This window comes from Callionymus lyra, chromosome 18 (genome assembly GCF_982586985.1).
Source record: "Callionymus lyra chromosome 18, fCalLyr1.hap1.1, whole genome shotgun sequence".
Taxonomy (NCBI): domain Eukaryota; kingdom Metazoa; phylum Chordata; class Actinopteri; order Syngnathiformes; family Callionymidae; genus Callionymus; species Callionymus lyra.
This window is the reverse complement of record NC_141835.1, coordinates 21179402-21199873: the sequence shown is the minus strand read 5'-3', so window position 1 is coordinate 21199873 and position 20472 is coordinate 21179402. Positions and strand designations below refer to the sequence as shown.

Here is a 20472-nt window from a genome sequence, read left to right as displayed (position 1 = left end):
AATAAAAAAAATTGGACCTTTAACTTTCCAGCCTTCATGCGAAAATAATTATTTGACTGCTTTGCCATAATAAAAACACAATTTACGTGTTGCTTTTCATTGTATTTATTTGTACTATTTGAGTTCTTTATGCGACCTTGTATTTCGCGAACATTTTTGGTCATTCAAAATAAAATGACACAACCATTTTACACAATGACCTTCGGGTCACTGAGATAACAGGGTTAATTATGACTGTTTTTTGTTTTGTGAGTTCTGTCATTTCACTCCAAGTTTTCAAATTACAAATTTCTTCAGCACTTCAGTAAATGGTCATCAGCCTCCTGCTTGACCAAGAGCACATCTAGTATCAATAACAAATTAAAGGTCAATTTGTTTTTTTCTTTAATATGTTTTTGAGAACAATTTTTTGGGGGTCAAATTTCTTCACCTACATCTGGCGGGATTTAAAAATGTATATGGGATTATTCCAGAAACCACGGCTCATTAATCCCTTTCAGCTACATTCTATCCTTTTGCCAACAAATGAGAAGAAAAGGACGAGAAGGATGGAGGACAGGAAGAGGCAGGAATAGGATGCAGGCAGAGAGATGCAGATGGCAGGGAGGGGAGGCAGAACGAGAGGACGGAGGAGAGATTGGGTGGAAGCTGATGCGCTGGATGTCTTCCTCCTGTTCCATCAGCAGAAGCCTGTTGGAGGTAGAGAGCCATAATGAGAACAGCTGCAGAGGAAGCAAACAAACCAGGACCAACGCTCTCGTCTCACCCTCGCACTCGAAGGCCTGAAGCACGGCGCTGTAGGAGCGTCCCAGCCAGGAGGCACAGCTCCCCACGACCCTCTGCAGGTGGAGGGTGGCGTCACTGAAGAGCAGATCGGGTTCGGCGTAGCCAGCTGAGCTGAACAGGCGGAACCCTTCGGTGGCGTTGCCAAAAGCGTTCTGCGGCAGAGAAAACGTGACAGGGCTAAATGTAGGCAGGCAGGCATAGACTCGTCCTGACTCGAGGATGTGGCCAAGTGCGTCTGTCATGTCTCAGGTTGACAGGGCGGCACAGACCTGTTGACGCGCAGATCCACCGTGACAGGGACATATCTGCAGAAAGCTTTTTAACGCCAGACCCCACCTGTAGGCGCTCCAGGAACTTCCAGACGCGGCATTTATCCTCCAGGCGCACGACCACGCCGTTGGCAGGTACGGCAGCCAGGTGGCAACGTTGGAACTCATCCAGACCCGCATCAGTACCATCTGGACACAGGAGCTTCAGATCTTCCAGCTCCAGATCCAGAGCCCACGATTCCTGGTTCTTACCTTTATGAAGATGGAAGTTGGATAATTGGGAATATGTCTGTAAAAAGGACATCAACGCTTCTCTTGCCCGAGGAACATCTGGATGGTGTATCCTTCTCAAAATCTCTATTCATTGAGTGGATCACCGTTGTCCTATTTTAGTTTATTGCTTTTCATACTACAAATGAGTCTGCAAAGTTCGAACCCATGCAACCCTTTGACTACATTTACATGGCCCTAATAGTGTATTTGAACATTTTCTAAAATAAAGTATTTATACTTTTGTATTACCTACACGTTCTACTATGAATATAACTTGTTTTTCAATCTCTTCATCTGTCTATTGTGAATATCTCTTGTCACATAAACCTAATTGAAAAAATGTTTCAAAAATTAAGTATATTACACTAAGATGCACACTGATGGGAGTAGGCTGCAATGCAGAGCCAACCGAGCGCTAACCTGTGCTGCATATCCTTAGTTATTATATTATTCTTTTTAAGGATCTTCAAAAAGACACCATAGCCTAATTACATTTGAAGCCAATATTTATTTGAGTCCATCTTCTTTGGTCATGACGTTCCTCTCACAGCAGCTACTGATCCATTCGTGTTTGAACAACCGTCCCGACTATTTAACTGGGACATATTTGCTCGGCATCACTATATTGAACTATGTAAACCTGCAGGGTTTCGCCTTGTCTTACAGTCTTTGGTGGCTTCTGCGTGATCTGGAGTTCGTCTCCACTTGACGTCAGCTGTGTTCTATTTTTACTGTAAGCAACTCTGCTTGATCTTTGCTTTGTAAATGTCAAAGTTGTTCCAAGAAGCTGATCACTGGAGGCAGAGCAGAGCAGCTGCACTGACAATGATCACTATTCATTTAGGATGCTGCTCTAAGTGGAGCAGCAGAACCAGGAAGGTTTTTATTGCTGAGGGGTTTTTCTGAGCCTCACTTTAACATTGTAAACAGTGACACCCGGCGGTTGAGTCGAGAACAGCAGCTGCTTACTGAAACATATTTACTGTTTATTATAAAGTCGCCACTGACCGTCAAGATTTTCGTATATGGTTGTGTGTTTGATGAATGCCACGTCACCGAGATTCTCTGCCACACATCTGGAAGGAAACAACACAAAATAATCACATGGTCACACATTTTTCATTTTTATAAATATATCCTCTCTAAAAGAAAATTGAATAATCTAGTGAAATGTTACGCTAAAATAAATCCTTGACATCAATGTACTGACTTTTACATTTTTACAAACTTGTTATTAAATTATAAATGAAGGTTATGTTCGTGAGAATCATGTGGCTCTTGTGGGGGGAAAAAGAGCTGAGCCAAAGGAAATAGGTCTCGCTAGAGATTGTGTGAGATGCTGAGTCTTGTGTTGAGACTCAAAGTAGAACTTCTGCTCCTCAACATGAATAGAAGTCTGGCTTGAGGTGGCACAGACTCCTGGACACTTTGTTGTTCTGAACATGTCTAACTGGGATCCAGAAGTTGGTGGTGATTATTTTCCTGGTAATCAATCATTTCTTTCTATTTTTTTTAACATTTTAACAACCCCTTTGTGAGTTATTAAGTGTCATTGACATCAAACTTGAACTTTTTAAAGACAAATGATGCTTCCTTACAGTTCTAGGAAATAATAGGCAGCTCATCACTTTTAAAATATACATATTTGTGTATGAAACGAGCAGAGCTAGAGGTACCTCAGGGCTCCTGCCTCTCCGTAGTGTCTCTCCCTGTGGTTGTTGGCACAAATGTATCTGTCATTTTCGTCGCCGATACAAGCCTCGCAGAGGTTTTTAGGGTTGTTTCCACGCGGGTCATGCTTGGGATCTTTGACTCCCGGTACACAACTGTAACCAAAGAATTGTCCCACAGCTGTTGAGAGACACACAATTGGATGTCAGTCAAATATCAATGGATTCGTCTGGAATGAACGTTTTTTTCAACAATAAATAAAGAACACGATCTATCTGATGACCCTGAACCTTTTTTGTCTCTGTTTTACATTCTTTTTTTTGGCATCCTCCTTGAACACCCATTTAGAAAACACGTTGTAATTGGAATATGGCATTGGTTCCTGAACAAAATTCACACAGCTTTAATTTTTTAATTTGAGACTTTGTGCGCAAATAATTTGAAAACATTTGCATTTTATGTTTGGGTCCCAAATTTGCGCCCCAATTGGGTGAAAAATGGCCATAAAGTAATCGCTATTGCAGAAGCCGACATAAAATCGTAATTTTGCGTGGATACTCTGTACTAGTGATGGGTTGATGAAGCCTCATGATGCAGCATCAGTTGTTGGAGCTGAATCATGATTCAGTGTCATCATTTTGAAGGCGTGAGTTTGTAGATTAGTCAAATAATGAAAGAATGCAAATAGTGCCATCTAGTGGCCTTTCGAATGATAGACACTGAATCATGATTCAGCTCCAACAACTGATGCTGCATCATGAGGCTTCATAAACCCATCACTAGCGTGTACTATGTCTGCCTTTGTACCAACTTCTCGACCTTGTAGGTGCAGCTTCAACGACAACTCGACGATCTGTGACCTCCCAAAATGTGGACGGCCTGTGTCTGCCCATTTGGCCACGGTAAAATTAAAAAAATCCCAACCTTTGAGCCTCAATATCGACCCCCACCGACCTCAGAGGTCACTCTTTTTGCTGTCTGTCCCATCCCAAATATGACCCGATGCTCTATCTCAAATCCCTCCCCCTCAAAATCACCTTTTAAAACTTTTGGGCGAGACCTGCGGCACCAACACATTTACCAAGTGACTCTTCCCACTGCCCAACTTTTCCTTTCAATCTTACCCGTCTTTGGCATGCGTATGATTTACCTTTCGGGAGGTTGCACTGCTCCCCCACGCTGATCTGGGATGTGTTGACCAGGTAGCCGATGGGTACAGTCCAGCCCACTGTGGTCCTCATGCCGGGGTGGCAGGAGCTGCGTTCATGCATCTCCAGCAACGAAAGATCGGAAGAGGAGCGACGAGCCATGGCTACGACGTAGAAGCTGATACCATCTAGGTGACCAGATTCATAAAAATGACGCACAACCATTTTTTTTTAAATGATCTGATTTGAATTCATTCCAGGATTTATATGACTCACCCACTCCGTTGTGGGACTCTCCTGCTGCCAGCTCCAGGCCGTGGCAAAGACTGGCAGCGTAGATGTCGTCTGCAAACATGGAGGCTGCGTCTGCCGTGCCGTTCTGAGGAAACAAAGGTTTTTGTCTGCAGTTAATAAATTGATTTTCCAATAGATTGTTTTTAGTCCCTTATGTTGGTTTTCAAGACAAGAAAGGCAGAATGGCGGCTGAATCTAAAAGTATGATCCACAAATGCGCGTAAAACCCTTGAACCCATGAAACTTCATGACACAACATTAGTTTGAGTTTCTCTCTATGATGTAAACGTCAATATATTAACATTACATTTCACGCCGTACATACCAGGATATAAAAAAAATCAAATTTATCTAAGAAAATACTAGATGTCTTTTTATATTAATGAATACATATTATGAAAGTTCATCTTATTAGTAGTGATGGACTGATGAATCTTCACAAAGCAGTGTCATGTTGTTTAGAGGTCAGTAGGTGGCGTCATCAGTTTAAAAATGATGTGATGTCTTATGAGAACAATAAAATAGTGCAGAGACTGACATCTAGTGGACTCTGAAAATAATGACACTGCTTCATGAAGCTTCATCAGACCATCACTACCTATTAGTATAAGGAGCCTTTTTACATTGGATTTTATATATTATATATATTATGATTTGTCAAACAAAACATACTCAAGTAAAGACATTGGAAATTCAAATTAACATTTGATTGATTGAAACACATTGATATGTGCATAACAACAGAGTTTTTTTTAAATATAAATTCAAAGCATTAACCGATCTAATCCCTCGTGTCATCTCAGGGTCAAAGTGTCCGAAGGCCCAAAAACAAATGTGTTTGTGGTATCCCTTGTGTAGTCTCAAGGTCAAGGTGAATGTAATTCTGGAAGCCAGGGACGTTCATCTTGAACCAAAAGCAACACATCGGTCCTCGTCCTCGGCATCCAGAAACAAAATAACTGAATAAATGATAAGACGTTATAACTGATTTCATCTTCTGTGTCAGAAGCACCTGTAACTGTTTGACACTTATCATAGATGTTTTATTTCCTTCAGTATTAAGATGAATATTTGAACTTGTTTCCCTTGTTTAATTACAAAGTAAATCCATATTATATGTATATTGTCGACTCTGATTCTCACATTTCTCAAGTCGTGAGCTGAAGAACTTTATAAATAGAGAAAAAAGAAGTGAGGAAAAAGCTAATCACAATTATTGTTTTCTTGAACACACTTGAAATGAAAAAGAAGGAGCCAATCGATTCTTAAAAAAAAGAATCAATCCTTTAAGAACAAAAGAAAATTGAGGAAAAACAACTCAATTCTAGAGAGTTGCCTGTAAGCCAAGATCTAGATTAGAGAAAGACTTGGATAAGGTCAAATCAATGGATGTCAGAATCAGAAACTTGTATTGCCAGTGTTGTGAACACAACAAAGGATTTGTTTTGCGGTTTGAGTACTGAAAAAAAATAATGAAATAATTTAAATGAAATAAAAACAGACCAATAAAAATACAATCAAATCAAATAAGAGAGATTAACAACAAAAAAAGAATGATGAATTACATGTAAATGTACTTTATTTATTCAGTCTTTTACAACAATCCATTCGGTGAACCAAAGTGCTTTACAACATTTAATAAATACAGAGGAAACAAATAAAAGCAATTAAAAACAGTAATACAATAGAGTAGTGCAAAATAAAAAATGACGAAATAGGATAAAATTAGCCTAGATTTGAAGAGGCCCAGGTCGGAGATAAGACGCATCTCGACAGAAATAACTATTTAAGATTAAATTTAGTTGTTTTTAATAACAGTAGAATAAATGAATACAATGTTTTGTACTTCCTCAATGATCCTATGTCATTAGGTGTTTTATCAAACTCATACCTAGTTCATCATTCAGGCTTAGTAAAAGTTGTGTCAGAAACATAAACGAATTTGCACTTTTCCTAAACAAGAATGACATCTGGTTTAATTACAGAATTACAAACCACATATAACGTTTTTTTTAAAGGCTAGAGTTGAAGAAATATTCACAAATCAGGGTTGGTTTTTAAGATTATTTATCTAATTGCAAAGCAAACACATAAATTGTTGAAACTCTTTTATGAACTAAAGTAAGTGACTCAGGAAATCAATTTTTTTATGATTTTGTTAAACCTCTTTAATTGACAACATGAACAGTTCTTGACAGAGATTTTACCTTTATCTTGTCCATACAATCCCTCGAGTCCAGGCCTCGAACACACTCCAAAGTTCCCCTTATATTCCGAGCAGTGGCGTTCCCAGCCAGGTCCATACACTTCTGCTGCTCCGCATCAGATATCACGCACCAGGAGACTAAACCAGATTCAAGAAATGAGTCATCAATGTGCAGAAATGTTGAATTTTCTTAGATGTCATCTACCTGTCGCCTTGTGATGGGAAACACAACTGACCAACAGAAGAGGCAGGAGGAGAAAAGCCTCAAGTAGTCGCTCCATGTTCACTCCGGGACGCTCACTCTGGATGTTATTGCTAATACAGAAGGACTTTATCCAGAGAAAAAAAGGAACTGGTCTGACTGGTCCACGTCTTATACTCAGGTCCGGTGTGGAGGGGGACAAGTGGGTTTAAAGAGAATAAAACACGACTTTATTCCCCCTCTGCACATAATCCTGACGCTGTCTCATGATAGCAGGATCATTTTACATCCACGAATACCCACTGAGACTTATCCCCACTGGAGAAGGTAGAGGGTATACCTGGGAGCAGGTGGGGTCACCTGGAACCGGGGTCTTTAATTAAAAAAGGCTTTGGACAATGTCTCTCTGTGCTGGGACTGTGTTTCGTGGCAAATAGATACCGGCTGGGTTCGGATCCGATTCACTGGCGGCTGAAGCGTGGAGCTGAGCGGAGACAAACAGCAGGTTATTGTTCGCGGCCACAGTGGACAGAAACGTATCGGCCATTCGATACAAGTCTTCCTCTCCTCTGTCTTTGGACGCACATTCCGACATTTTTTTCTTAGAGACACTGAGCCAACAAAGAATGAGATTAATCATGGTCAACCGCCTTGTCCTTTGTCCCGTTGATGTATTGATCTCTCTCCCACAACGATTTGTTGCACTGTTGTGTAATTACAGATCGAAAAGGTCACGCTGACATAAAACTGTTGGCAAATTGTTTTTATAAAGTCACAGTAGCAGCTGTACAAAAGGAAACCAGTCATTAGGAGAAATTCAGACAGGTTATCATATATTTCCTTCACTAGCCCACATAATGGCCTTTTGTTAAGAGTAGGGTCACTTTTATTTAAAAACAATTATCGAGGCGATAGCAGCAATAGTAAATACAAGTATAAAACAGGGACTATAGGCCTATTGTATTGAACAAGATATTTACCGTCTTTGACATGAGTATGAATCTGATTGTCAGATTGTCACTTTTTGGAGGTTTGAAACTTTGATTTAAAGGGCAATTAATGTAAACAATGCTCTATAAAGTTCTCTGGCATCTGAAATAACAGCAAATGAGAGTTTACGAGAGCGGAGTTCATTATGACGTATTAATGTGTTCCACTCCTCCTCTAGCCAGCTGTAATGACGCCCCACTTTGTTTATACAACTAGCCCCCTGGAGGTGGAGATCTGGGATTAATGATGAACGGTGACAAACCTTGATGCTTGAACAATCACAGCGGAGTGGTCTTAGTTATGGTAAACAAGATCTAATCTCCAGAAAAACTGTTTTCATTGGGCGGGGCTTAAGCACATTTTCTAACGTAAATATTTTAGTTAAAAGAGAGTTTTGTACAAACAGACACATACTGATGGTAACATTAGTAAGTAAGTAAGTTATTTATATGTATATACATAAATAAACAATAGAGGTTCCATTGAAGAGACACTTAAATCAACGCATTAGTTGCCCTTTAAACAAAAATATATGCTGTTAGAAGCAGTAGTAACTGACGTGTCCTGAACGTTAGGGGGCAGTAGACAACGATGACGCGATGATCCCAACAGTTTACCGGGAGAAGAAGACAGGAATGTTTTGGTGACTGGGAGGAGAAGTGGGTTGGGCTGCGATGCCCCTCTGCTTTTATTAAACTCATAACCTCGTTTAAACCCAAAACACGAGTACACAAATACCACAGGATGAGTTAGGAGCCGAACAAGAAAAGTGCCAGGTATGAGTTGGTCTTTTATTCCTTTGTACATCAGTGGTGTTGCTTATTGTGGCGAGTTTAGCCGCCGGAGCTAACGGAAGAAGCAGCATCGACGAGTCGCCTGCCTGGCGCCTCTCAGGCGTCTGTCTCCGGCTATTAAAATGGCCTCTTAGCTCAACCAGGCAACCCTTCCCTTGATGAATACTGTTAAGACTAAAGGAAAAACACGTGTGTGTGTGACTCAACACAGTTTTACTATTGAAAGTGATGCTGTTACGCTGTAATGCATGTTAGCCTGTTAGCATATCTGTAAACACCACGCTGGTGGTTTTCCTGGTTTATTCCCATATACACTCAAGTACAACCATGTACGTTTTCTTCAGTTGATGGGATATAACTGTCCCAGGAACAAGATTATCTTCACAACATGAATGGTTTGTTGTAATAAATCGAATAAAGACACAAGTGAGTTAAAGGTCCATCATTTAACGCCAAGTTATCATTCGAGTACTTGCCTTCATTCAGTCTTTACACAATTGAAATTCTTAAGGTCGTTTATTCATCTATACTAGTTCAATCTCTTTATTCTGAGTAACAAACTTGGGACATTGTCAAACTAAAGTTAATCCAATAGATGTCTGGATTACTCGAACATATTACCAGCACTTTGTTATCTAGTGGATTCAACTTTTTTTCAGTCAAGTTTATTTATCTATTATCATTGCATTCATTTACAATTAAGGAAAATGCATTTATGTATCGTCATATAAAGAAATAACATGAGTCAGCTAGGACTTCCTGTGTTGTAAGGATCGTCTATATGCCATTTATGGCATAAAGGTGGCCCCTCTTGAGCAAGACCTGCAGTGAAATGGTCTACTCCTTCTGAATGAGCCAAAAGAACAAGATGAGAACAGCATTTTTGTGTCCAAAAGATTTGAACATGTATGTTTTGTTCATTCTATTCTGCAGTGCACTGAACCATGGCGTGTTGGAGTGTCCACGTCCTGCTGCTCATCTTCCTGCAGCTACTGCGACCACCAGTGGAGGCCTCGGGTAAGCCTGGCCACATGATGTGGTTATTGACATCTGTTAATGATGCTGAACACATCTGGGGCACTATTTAGCATGTGCTGAGTATCAGTTTCTCTGTGGCACTTTTTGACAGATTTTGACTACAAAGTGTTGAACTTGTGTGGTCTCTCTTTCAGATGGACAGCTGGTGTGTCTGTGCGACGGCACCAAGTATTCGCAGGCCTCCCAGTGTCACGGCACGCGATGCTTCTCGTCCGTCAAATACGAGAGTAATGGGATGGTTTTCGAGCATGGCTGCTTGAACGGGTCGGAGAAAACGCGCCTGCATTGCTACACGCCGCCGTTGCACAGACAGGCTATTTTCTGCTGTTCCCAGGACATGTGCAACGACAAGTCCACCAGGAGCGCCTTGATATCTCAACTTCCGTCATGTGTGTGTCCCTGTGTGCACTCTGTAAGGTAAATCTAAACACTGCAGCTCATTGGTCTTCTCGTGCCCACAGCCCCACAAGAAAAGCCGGTTCGCTACTGTGTTGAGATGGTGGCTCTCTTTATCCTGGCCCCTGTGGTTGTCCTGGCTCTGCTGTCCTTGTTATCCATCCTGGCCTGTAGGAGGCTCCACCATGGCCGTCTACAGCGGCTACAGGAGTTTGACACCGAGCAAGGAGCCATTGATGGACTTATCAGCTCCAATGTAGGAGACAGCACATTAGCGGTGAGGAAAAATCAACCTTTAGCTACAGTAATGTTACAAATGTATAATAATGTCTGATTAAACCCTTTGATAATTCCATGTTAAAACAAGGAAATGGTACAGCTTTATTAATAGTCAATTCCTATGTATTGCATTAATTGGAGATGTTTTTAAATAATCCACATAGCTGGACAGATTCACTAATATTTTCCTTCATATCTAGGATCTGTTGGATCACTCGTGTACATCTGGCAGTGGTTCTGGTCTTCCTTTCCTTGTTCAGAGAACTGTTGCCCGGCAGATCAGTCTGATGGAGTGTGTAGGTGAGTGAGACATTTCCATCATTCTTGAAGATGTGCAAGAAACGCATGGAATCAATTTCAACTACGTGAGTCTGGGAAAACAACAATGTTGGATTCTGTCCAGATAATTTCCACAATGTTTGGCCAATAAATGTGTATCAATAAAGAAGAAGCACTGGTATTAAAGGCCCAATCTTTAGGATTGAAAATGGGCTTCTGGCGCCCCCTCATTTTCAGCATGTGCTTTTGTTTACAAAACAAAATTATTAATCTTCTTGTATCATTTTTGGCTCGTACTTTGTGGTCAGCTGTCACAGACTCTGCAGGCGGGTCGTCTAGAGATAATTATGAGAATTCTTCATGAGTCATAGCTGTTCAAAATGATAACAATATTTATAGAAAGTAGTAATAGTAGTGTTGTTGCTATACTTTAAGTGGTAAAGTTTTGCTACTGTAATTGTCAATTTAGGTGACACACATGACACAGTTGTTGTTCTTGTTAATATGTATTAAAACTTGATATGAAAAAGGGAAAGTAATTTGATTTGAGTCAGAGCTGCAGAACACATTGCAAGGTTGTTTAACTCAAATATATTTGTATTCTTCTCCTGGGTTGTTGCAGCCTCTGTAACGGAGGAAAAGACTAACTAAATTAGCTGATTTAATAAGGTCATTTTCAGGAAATTCATATCACGAGCGAGTAAATATTGACTCAGAATCGAGTTCATAGTTGGGCTAGATCATTTTGTTGCGACAAACGCTCTATGATGAGTGTTTGTAATAAGGGCTCCAGCATTGTTTAATGCAGCTAGAAGGTCAAGAGCAAGGAAGCCGCTTCAGTGTTAACTATCCAAGTATAACTGTTTACATGGCAACCTACACGGCAACCACTAAATGTGTCTGAGACTCGTCAAAAGTGATGAATTTTTTTTTCGGCTCTATCTTGGCTTCACATTCCTTGAATGTTGCCACCAGCTGATGGTCTGTTGTGTCTCTCCGCAGGTAAAGGCCGGTACGGGGAGGTCTGGCGAGGACAGTGGCAGGGTGAGAATGTTGCTGTTAAAATCTTCTCGTCACGAGATGAAAAGTCCTGGTTCAGAGAGACGGAGATTTACAACACGGTGCTGCTAAGGCATGAAAACATCCTGGGTGAGAGACTTGTTAGTTTGATATTTGAAACCACTTCATTTGTTGACAAAACAAAACCTTCTTTTTTTTATTCTTCTAGGCTTCATGGCGTCCGACATGACGTCTCGTAACTCCAGCACCCAGCTGTGGCTCATCACGCACTACCATGAAAATGGCTCTCTGTACGATTACCTGCAGCGGGTTGCCGTGGAGACGTCTGAAGGCTTGGCGATGGCTGCGTCAATTGCGAGCGGCCTGGTGCACCTGCACACCGAGATCTTCGGCACGGAGGGGAAACCAGCCATCGCACACCGAGACCTCAAGAGTAAAAACATCCTTGTTACCAAGGAGCTGCGCTGCTGCATCGCTGACCTGGGTCAGTACCTGACAACACTTCAGATTCTAGTCCAGATTAGTTGTCATTTGTGAATATTGTTGTTGCAGGGCTGGCTGTGACTCACTCTCAGACAGATAACCTGCTTGATGTGGGTAACAATCCTAAAGTGGGCACAAAGCGCTACATGGCACCCGAAGTTCTGGAAGAAACCATCCAGACGGACTGCTTTGATGCCTACAAGAGAGTGGACATCTGGGCCTTCGGACTGGTGCTGTGGGAGATCGCCAGGCGGACCTACAGTAACGGTGAGAGTCGTGGTGGACAGCAGCCGGATAATGGCACAAGCAGAGGAATTCTCACTCTCCTGGTCCTCGTTTCTTCTCTCCAGGTATTGTGGAAGAATACAAGCCTCCGTTCTACGACCAAGTGCCAAACGACCCGAGCTTTGACGACATGAGAAAGGTGGTGTGTGTGGAGCAGCAGAGGCCTTTCATTCCCAACCGCTGGTTCTCTGACCCTGTGAGTTACAGATGATGCTGACAAATGTTTTGAAACGAAGAAATGAAGGATATGTTTTATTGTCTCTTTAGAGCTTTAAAACTATGTTTCCCATTGATATAAACCGATTGAAGAATGAAACCTGCAATTATTGCAAACTCAAAGTCGCACGACAGAATACTGAACATCGTTGCGTGACTAGAGAACAAAAAATTGCTTTTGTCGTGAAAACGGAAGTGTCCCAGGGCCACTTGGCATGTGCATTTGTGTGTGTACATACATATTGTGGTTAAGTTTTAAATTAAATTTAGGTACGAAAGCCTCAAAATGTACAGTCAGTAGTTGAGCCATGTAAGAAAAACCTGCAACTGTCTCCCACCAAGAGCTGGGGTTAAGTAGTATTGTGGTCATGTGACCAGTTGTCACCACAAATTCAACATAGTGTTCCTTGAGAAATATAGTCTTAAGTGTAAATACTAGTGATGGTCTGATGAAGCTTCATGGAGCAGTGTCATTATTTGTCCACTAGGAAAATGACAAGACTATATTTTTAAGTTGGTCCTATTGTTTTCTATGATTTCTGTCCACCAGTTGTCTTGTGTCTGCGACACACGCTCAACACCATCTGTTGCTTTTTGCCTTCCAGACTCTCTCTGCTCTGGTGAAGCTGATGAAGGAGTGCTGGTACCAGAACCCCTCCGCCAGACTCACAGCGCTGCGCACCAAGAAGACCCTGGACAAGATCCACAGCTCTCTGGAGAAAGGGAAGGAGTCGTGAGAGAGCGTGGGGCCTCGAGAGCTCATCATCGTCATACAGTCTTATCCTTCCTCCGCGCTTCCGAAAGATGTCCAACATTTGGACGTCTCCGTTCGGACGCCGACTGCCTACGTTTCCTGAACAATGACAGAAATGCTTCAACATAACTCACGTTCACATCGACAAGTGTCTTCTTTCATTCTGATCCCCAGCATGTGTTTGTAGTGGTTGTCATGGCGATCTGCTGTAGGCTTGGGTCCAGTCCACTCATGACTCGCTGAAGTGTGTAGCTTTTGAGTCAATATACAAGCACACTCGTTCATGTTGGCTGGATTATCTGTAACACTTTATCTAGCAGCTGGTCAGTGGTCAGAACTGTGGAGTGAATGTTGAGATGAAGATGAAACACATGAGGCACATTAGAGCAGTTCAAATTCTTCTGTTGACAAAACAAAATGTAAGCACAACAGCGTTTGATTAATGTCCTTCATACAGCGTTTCTCTACACTCATGTCACAGAATATGTAGGGTGTAAATAAGGACTGGGCCCTAGTTTGCACAAAAGACACCACAGTCAGTCAAAAACACATCAAATATAGGAAAAGAGCCAAAAGACTTTCTACAAGTGCAACTTTAAGGAAAAACATGCCGACTAGTAGACTCCCTTTTTTCGCTCATGTGGTTGTTTCTGGAACAAAAGTGTTTGTATGTGGAAGACCTGCAAGTAGGATTCAGTTTGTATCTTATAATAAGAAAACAACAAAGATAGTTCAAAGTATAAAGTTGAGATCTATAGGAAGGCCGGGTTGCCACTCAACATTCGCTGTGCAGCACTTCATCTTCATCCTGGAAACTTTAAACGTGCAAGTGTCCATAAATGCAGACTTTGTTTTGAAAGGTTTTATATATAATAAAATATTTACTGCACCTACGTCTGCTGTGTTACACACACGACATTTGCTCTGGCACCGCAGAATGCATGTGGGTCCACTTTACTGAGGAGCCATCAAGTCAAAGGAGAGAAAATACAAAAATCATCCTTCATGACATAAAATGAAGCCAAATGAGCAAAACATTTTAATCGTCTATGACTTTGAATTTATGCCAGTCATTTCATTTGAAAAAATATGATTTATTAAGGTACTATTTATATAACTAGTAATGAGTAATTCAAATGATTTTAAATTAAAATGGTTTCCAAAACATAGCTATAGGATCACTTCTGCCTAGATCTGGTTTGCGTTAATGCCAAAAGTGAACACATTTGTTTTCGGCTCCCTCCACTGTTTGAACAATGTAATTGCATTGCCGTAAACGAGTGTTCCAGGCCTGCTGCTACAATAAACATTGTGTCGTTGTTTTTTTCATACGAGTCCTTTTGTGTTGTTTTAAACTTTCTTAAAGCTCGACAAAATTATCTGTCCTTCTGAATGCAACTGTGGTTAAGTAGTTTGGCTGTCATGTGACCAGTTGGCGCACCTGGCCAAAGTCGAAGAGAGGTATTGAAAAAATAAAGGATTATTCAAGTTATGTCTATTACAATTTGAAAGAAGCATCACATATCAATCGAGTCAAGGCATGTCACCCAAAGAGACGACATAAATTAGTCTAATCAGTCTTAGTAATTTTATTTTCATTCGACTTATAACACAAGTCAACAATTATAAAGCCTCAATAAAATAAAGTACAAACACCCATCGTTGTGAGGCTGATTAAAGATAATGTGTAGACACTTTATACATTTCTTATTCTGTCCATGTTTTCCAACCACTGACGTTGTAATAATCAGATGAGTTAGTGTCAGCAAATACTGCAGCCATCCCCTAATAAACATGGATTTGTTCAAAACCTCATGACATCACATGCTCATTAAAGACAGGTGAAGGTCAGATGGAGATCAGGTTTCATGTGCAGCTCTGAAGGTGTGAAGTTATAATGGTGTCACCCGCGGCTGTGGACTCGTTACCTCCACTCAGAAGAGAACCTCCTTTTCTTCAGCAAGAGTTAGTGAAGAGAGTCGGGCAAAGTCTTGTATGGGTTGAGGATTCCTCGAGGGTCCATCATGGTCTTAATGTCCCTCATCAGCGCCACTGCCTCTCGGGGTTTACTGTAGTAGATGTAGTTCCTCTTCTTCAGACCCAGCCCGTGCTCGGCGCTGATGCTGCCCTGAGAGCCGGACGTCCACTCGTACACGAACGGCTCGATGGCAGCCAGCAGCGACGGGTCTTTGGCAGGAGAGGTGATGTTCAAGTGGAGGTTTCCATCCCCTACAGACGCAGAAGGAAGATCACTGCGGTGTTACATAGCCGTGGATGTCGCTCCAGGTCTTACCCACGTGTCCGTATCCAACCACACTCTTGGCCCGGCCCCCCAGGTGCTCCCTCATGTCCAACACAAGCTGGTAGATCTTCTCCACGGGGAGGGAGACGTCGTATTTGTAGGTGAAGCCGTCATGAGTCAAAGCCTCCGTGACTCGTTCACGCAGTGACCACAGAGCCTGAAACACTTGCATTTAACTTGAGTTTCACAAAATTGAACATTTATTTATAATGATGGAAAGAACCGTCAAAAATATTTTAAGAGAAGACTAAACTTTATTAAGACATAGTTCTCATAAATCAATAAAATTTACTTGAAATGTATCGATTTTCTTCTATTATATTTCTTTGCAATCTTTTTATCAACATTTTTAAAATTTTGTTAAACCTAAACATGCTTTTCAAATATACACAGACTTGTATATTTTGTTCATGGAAATAATTAAATGTTTTATATAAATATATTTTATTTTCATTAATTTCCCCTAGACTATGTATTTTTGATTTTCTTCACAAAAAATGCAATAATTTATTTTACTGTAAATGTATAATAAAGAATAAGGTTAAACCTAGTTTGACACAATTCATTGACTTTATACTTTTAAGTAAAATCTGTTTTCATATGATCCAACTGTTACCTTAATTTTGGAATCCTCTGTGGCTACTGTTCCGTCAGTGACTAGTGATGATGTCATCGCTTCCTCCAAGAAATTGTGGAGCTTCTCTCCATCATGAGTGGAGTCAGAGCCTGACGTCTCTATGACGACGTAGAACGGACACTCTGTATAAACGGAGGTGGGATCAAGATTTGAGTTTTACAAGATCAGAAATAACTGTGCATGTGTGTGCGTGCATGCGTCTTTGTGTGCGTGTGTACCGGTGATGGGATTGTGTAGTTTCAGGTGTGTGTTCAGCAGCCTCATACATTCACTGTCCAGGAACTCAAAGGCAGACAGAATCTCTCCCAGCATGCCTCTGCACAGCTGGAATGTCTTCAGCAGTTGGTCGAAGGTTTCACAGCCTGCAGCAGAGAAAAAGTCTCCTAAAATAAGACACAGGGGAAGACGCACCACAGACAAAGCTGACCTAAAAACACCACGTTGACCGACTTGGGTTTGCGAGGACACAGGACGGACACGGCAGTGATGACCCCAAGGGTCCCTTCAGAGCCAATGAAGAGCTGCTTGAGGTCGTATCCGGTGTTGTCTTTACGCAGAGTGGCCAGACAGTCCAGCACTTGACCGCTAGCCAACACCTGAAACATCCACTCAATGAATCCATGACTCATCCGTGTTCAGCCAGCTGGCCGACTCACCACTTCCACACCCAGAACTGTTCCATGCAGGGAGCCATAGCGCAGCAGCCGGAGACCCCCTGCGTTGGTGGCAACGTTCCCCCCGATGTGGCAGCTTCCTTTAGCCCCCAGGTCCAGCGGCATGATGTAGTCGCGCTCCTCCAGGGAGGTGGAGAGATTCTCAAGGACGCAGCCGGACTGGCAGGTGAGGATACCTGCAGGGTCAAGAGGAGGGTCCAGAGCTGCTCCTGCTGTATTATCTGCCTAAACTCACCGGAAATGTCATCAAAGCTCATAATTTTGTTCATCAGAGCTGTGGAGAGGATGATTTCATCGTACACCGGCACGCTGCCTCCCACTAGACCAGTGTTGCCCCCCTGAGTGTTCACTGCCAAATTTCGCTCGTTACAGAACCTGTGACATATTTCAAATGCACAATAAATACATACATATGTACATCACTTCCAATTCCTTGATTTCCTGATACAGAAGCTTAATATTATTTTATGGTAAGGTTTAAATGATCAAATTGCAGTCCCTACACAATCAGATATTGGTGTTCCCCAAGGCTCCATTTTAAAACCTTTTTTAATTATGTATTTTTGCTTTACGTTTTTATTTGTTCAGGCTTTTCCTTGATTTTCTGGAACTCCTGTTGTGTTATCAGTTTTATCTTGATCTTTAAAATATATACTTTATTGAATATTGTTTTGATTGTTTAAGCGCTTTGTGACCCTGGTCTGGAAAAGCGCTGTACAAACAAAATTACTTACTTACTTATTTTCTGTATGTTTTTACATTGAAATTTTGTCCAAGCAATGATTAAAAGATTTAAACGATGCAGCAGTGAGCCCAAAATACATTCATATTTTACAGATAATAGGCATTTTTAAATGTTTTAATCACTTGCATCATCACAGCGAAAAACATTCCACACAACAATGCCACATGTTGTCACCAGACTCGCATCAGAGATTATTCATTGTAGTGAATCCATTATAAAGTGTTTTAAGTCACGTTTTCTTTTTTCTGACTATGCTCATGCAAGTGAATGATAAATAAAGTCAAAACATCCCTTGTACAGACTGTAATCTGGAACACTAAAAAATAGATCTTGTCTTTGTATTTCTAGTGTCATCTCAGCATTTCCTAAAATTACATTTATATGTTCAGAACATGCCTTAAGATTTAGATGTATTTAGATGTAGAAGATATTCAACTAAAACTGTTTGAATATTAATCTTTGTACATTCATTGGAACTAGATAACATAACCACACAACCTACATTATTTGCCGCTTATAACCAATGATTTAGTCCAAATTACTATGTATAACTACATGGAAATGTAAAATCCATGATACAGCTTTTGAGAAAATAAAAAGCAGAGGAACCCATTACCTGAGGATTTGAGAGACTTCCTCTGTAGAGTGTGGCCTTAACAACACTTCACTAGACCCTGAAGGAAATAAAATGATAAAAGTTACCTTTTTTTAGATTTAAGTTTGTTTTAAAAAAAAAAAAAAGACTTACCTCTGACTGACTTCAGCCAATCCACATTGTTGGACTCCAGCAGGTCTGGATCAGTGATGACCCGACCTGGTAACACTTTCTTGAAGAAGTCCAGATCAGCAGGTGTAACTTTGGAAAATGGCCGTCTCTGTGGTGCTTCAGCTGCTGACTTGTGAGAATCATCTGTGCCAGTGTGCAGGCGGCGAGTTCTTAGCTGGCACCAGGTTGTCAGCGAACTCTGTCTGCAGAGCTGAAACTGTCTGGTTGTAGCTGGAGAGCAGACACTGTTGTGGCTACTCAAGAGTCTGAGAGTGGAGCGTAGTCGGAGTGTTCCAGACATGACAGCAGGGTGAGTGGAGGAGTCCTTCCGAGAGGTAGATGCTGAAATGACAGATTTGGATTTGCAAGATTACAAATGACCATATATTTTTACTTTCTAACACTTTGCTCCAAGTCCAAAGTACATACATATAATAACATATATGTTTATACTTTTATTTTCCTTTGGCTTTATTTTAAGATTTGAACCTTATTCTCTAAAAGGTAATATAATTTGAAAGGAAGATGTATGGGAACGATTGAAAAGTGGATCAAAAATAATAAGATGTTCTCTCTATTTCTTTTCACTCTTTTAAATATATTTTCTATGTTGATTTGTGTTAATTAAGCAGGTGAAAATGTTTGAATGTGGTCAATTTTACATGAATGATGTATACAACGCAAAAATGTGTATAGCTTTAAGCAAACGATTGTTTCAAATAAAAACAGTTTACTGAAACTGATGTTTTTCTGTTGAAGATTGAAATGATATAAAAGTTTTACCTCAAAATGTTGAAACAGTTAAATCCTTTTTTAATTAAATATGGTAGCAGAATTTCATATTAATACTTTGTACATTTTTGAATTTCATTTTAAGTTTTTCTTTAAACACTTTTTCAAGTGTATTCCGTTTCCCTTGAGTTTGAAGAAGAATTCATTTACTTAAAGCACAAAATAAAAAAACACCACCAATACTTCGTCACAAAACACTGAAACGTTTTTTAAGCGAGTACTACAGGTCAAGATGTACCTGTCAGGTCAAGCGCTGCAGAGAGGAAAAACAAGTGATTCATTTTACTGCAGGTAAAGTTTACTTGCAAGCAACGTTACGATTAATGATTACAAATAACTTTCTTTAAATTGCTACAAGACACAGAGAAGTCCCTTCATATTTCTTCAGCATTTGTCACGAACTTTACTGACTTTAATGGTTAGGAAAGGGAAGTACACGACTGTCACTCGTGTTAGCTCTCAGCCGCAATGACAGTTAAGCCAGTAAGTCGTACATTACTTACTTAAAACGCTGTTCTCCTGAAGGTCGAAGTCACTGTTTCAATGATGTTTTATATTCATTTCATAATTTACAATCTTAACACACGTTAAACTCCTGCAAAAGCTTATATTTATGTATTTGTAGCTAATCGTTGAACAATCTAAACGCGGAAGTGAATGGTGACCAATCAGAGGAAGGTATTTACAATGGACCAATAGAAGGTGGTTTTGCAAAGAGGTCTACCAATCAGAGCCGAGGTAAACACACAACGCAGAATTACCATTCGATGACTTCAAAACTATATACAGATATTTTAACGGATTTTTATTTCATTCGCAAACTCGTTTCTACAACATATGAATAAAAAATAAAATAGTTTGCAATTCATTTATGGTGATCTTTAAATAATACATTGATTCAATTTGTCTGTTTTGCTACAACGGATCTATTTGCTTGTGTGAAATGTTATGGTGTGAAGAGGAAGATTTCATCATGCACCGTCACGCTGCCTCCCACTAGACCAGTGTTGCTGCCAAATTACGATCGTTACAGAACCTGTGAGATATTTTATATGTACAATAAATATTTTTGTCATCACTTCCACTTCCATGATGTCCTAAGACAGACTTAATAAGTTTAATATCATTTTGTAGTAAGGAAGTAAGTAATAAAAAAAAATAAAAAAAATAGTA

At 40.5% G+C, this 20472-nt stretch overlaps 3 protein-coding genes across 3 annotated transcripts; 1 reads left to right on the top strand and 2 right to left on the bottom strand.

Annotated features, from left to right (window-relative positions):
• Positions 1–574: 574 nt before the first annotated feature.
• On the bottom strand, positions 575–6928 carry otomp (otolith matrix protein). Its single transcript, XM_087780163.1, has 9 exons — positions 6853–6928; positions 6649–6785; positions 4424–4526; positions 4150–4335; positions 3005–3179; positions 2337–2404; positions 1123–1307; positions 767–938; positions 575–690 (listed from the first exon to the last, which is right to left on the bottom strand). Exons 1-9 carry the CDS (start codon positions 6926–6928, stop codon positions 680–682), a joined length of 1113 nt encoding a protein of 370 aa, XP_087636289.1. The 3' UTR covers positions 575–679.
• Positions 6929–8476: 1548 nt separating this feature from the next.
• Positions 8477–14272, top strand: acvr1l (activin A receptor, type 1 like). Its single transcript, XM_087779328.1, has 10 exons — positions 8477–8615; positions 9567–9650; positions 9806–10060; positions 10133–10344; positions 10547–10646; positions 11628–11774; positions 11854–12129; positions 12198–12395; positions 12479–12609; positions 13235–14272. The coding sequence occupies exons 2-10, from the start codon at positions 9578–9580 to the stop codon at positions 13364–13366; spliced, it is 1524 nt and encodes a 507-aa protein (XP_087635454.1). The 5' UTR covers positions 8477–8615; positions 9567–9577; the 3' UTR covers positions 13367–14272.
• On the bottom strand, positions 13769–19935 carry d2hgdh (D-2-hydroxyglutarate dehydrogenase). The gene is made up of 10 exons (XM_087779327.1): positions 19803–19935; positions 18490–18849; positions 18358–18415; positions 17232–17371; positions 16979–17172; positions 16750–16918; positions 16541–16684; positions 16302–16444; positions 15677–15842; positions 13769–15612 (listed from the first exon to the last, which is right to left on the bottom strand). The coding sequence occupies exons 2-10, from the start codon at positions 18806–18808 to the stop codon at positions 15350–15352; spliced, it is 1596 nt and encodes a 531-aa protein (XP_087635453.1). The 5' UTR covers positions 18809–18849; positions 19803–19935; the 3' UTR covers positions 13769–15349.
• Between the last annotated feature and the right edge of the window lie 537 nt (positions 19936–20472).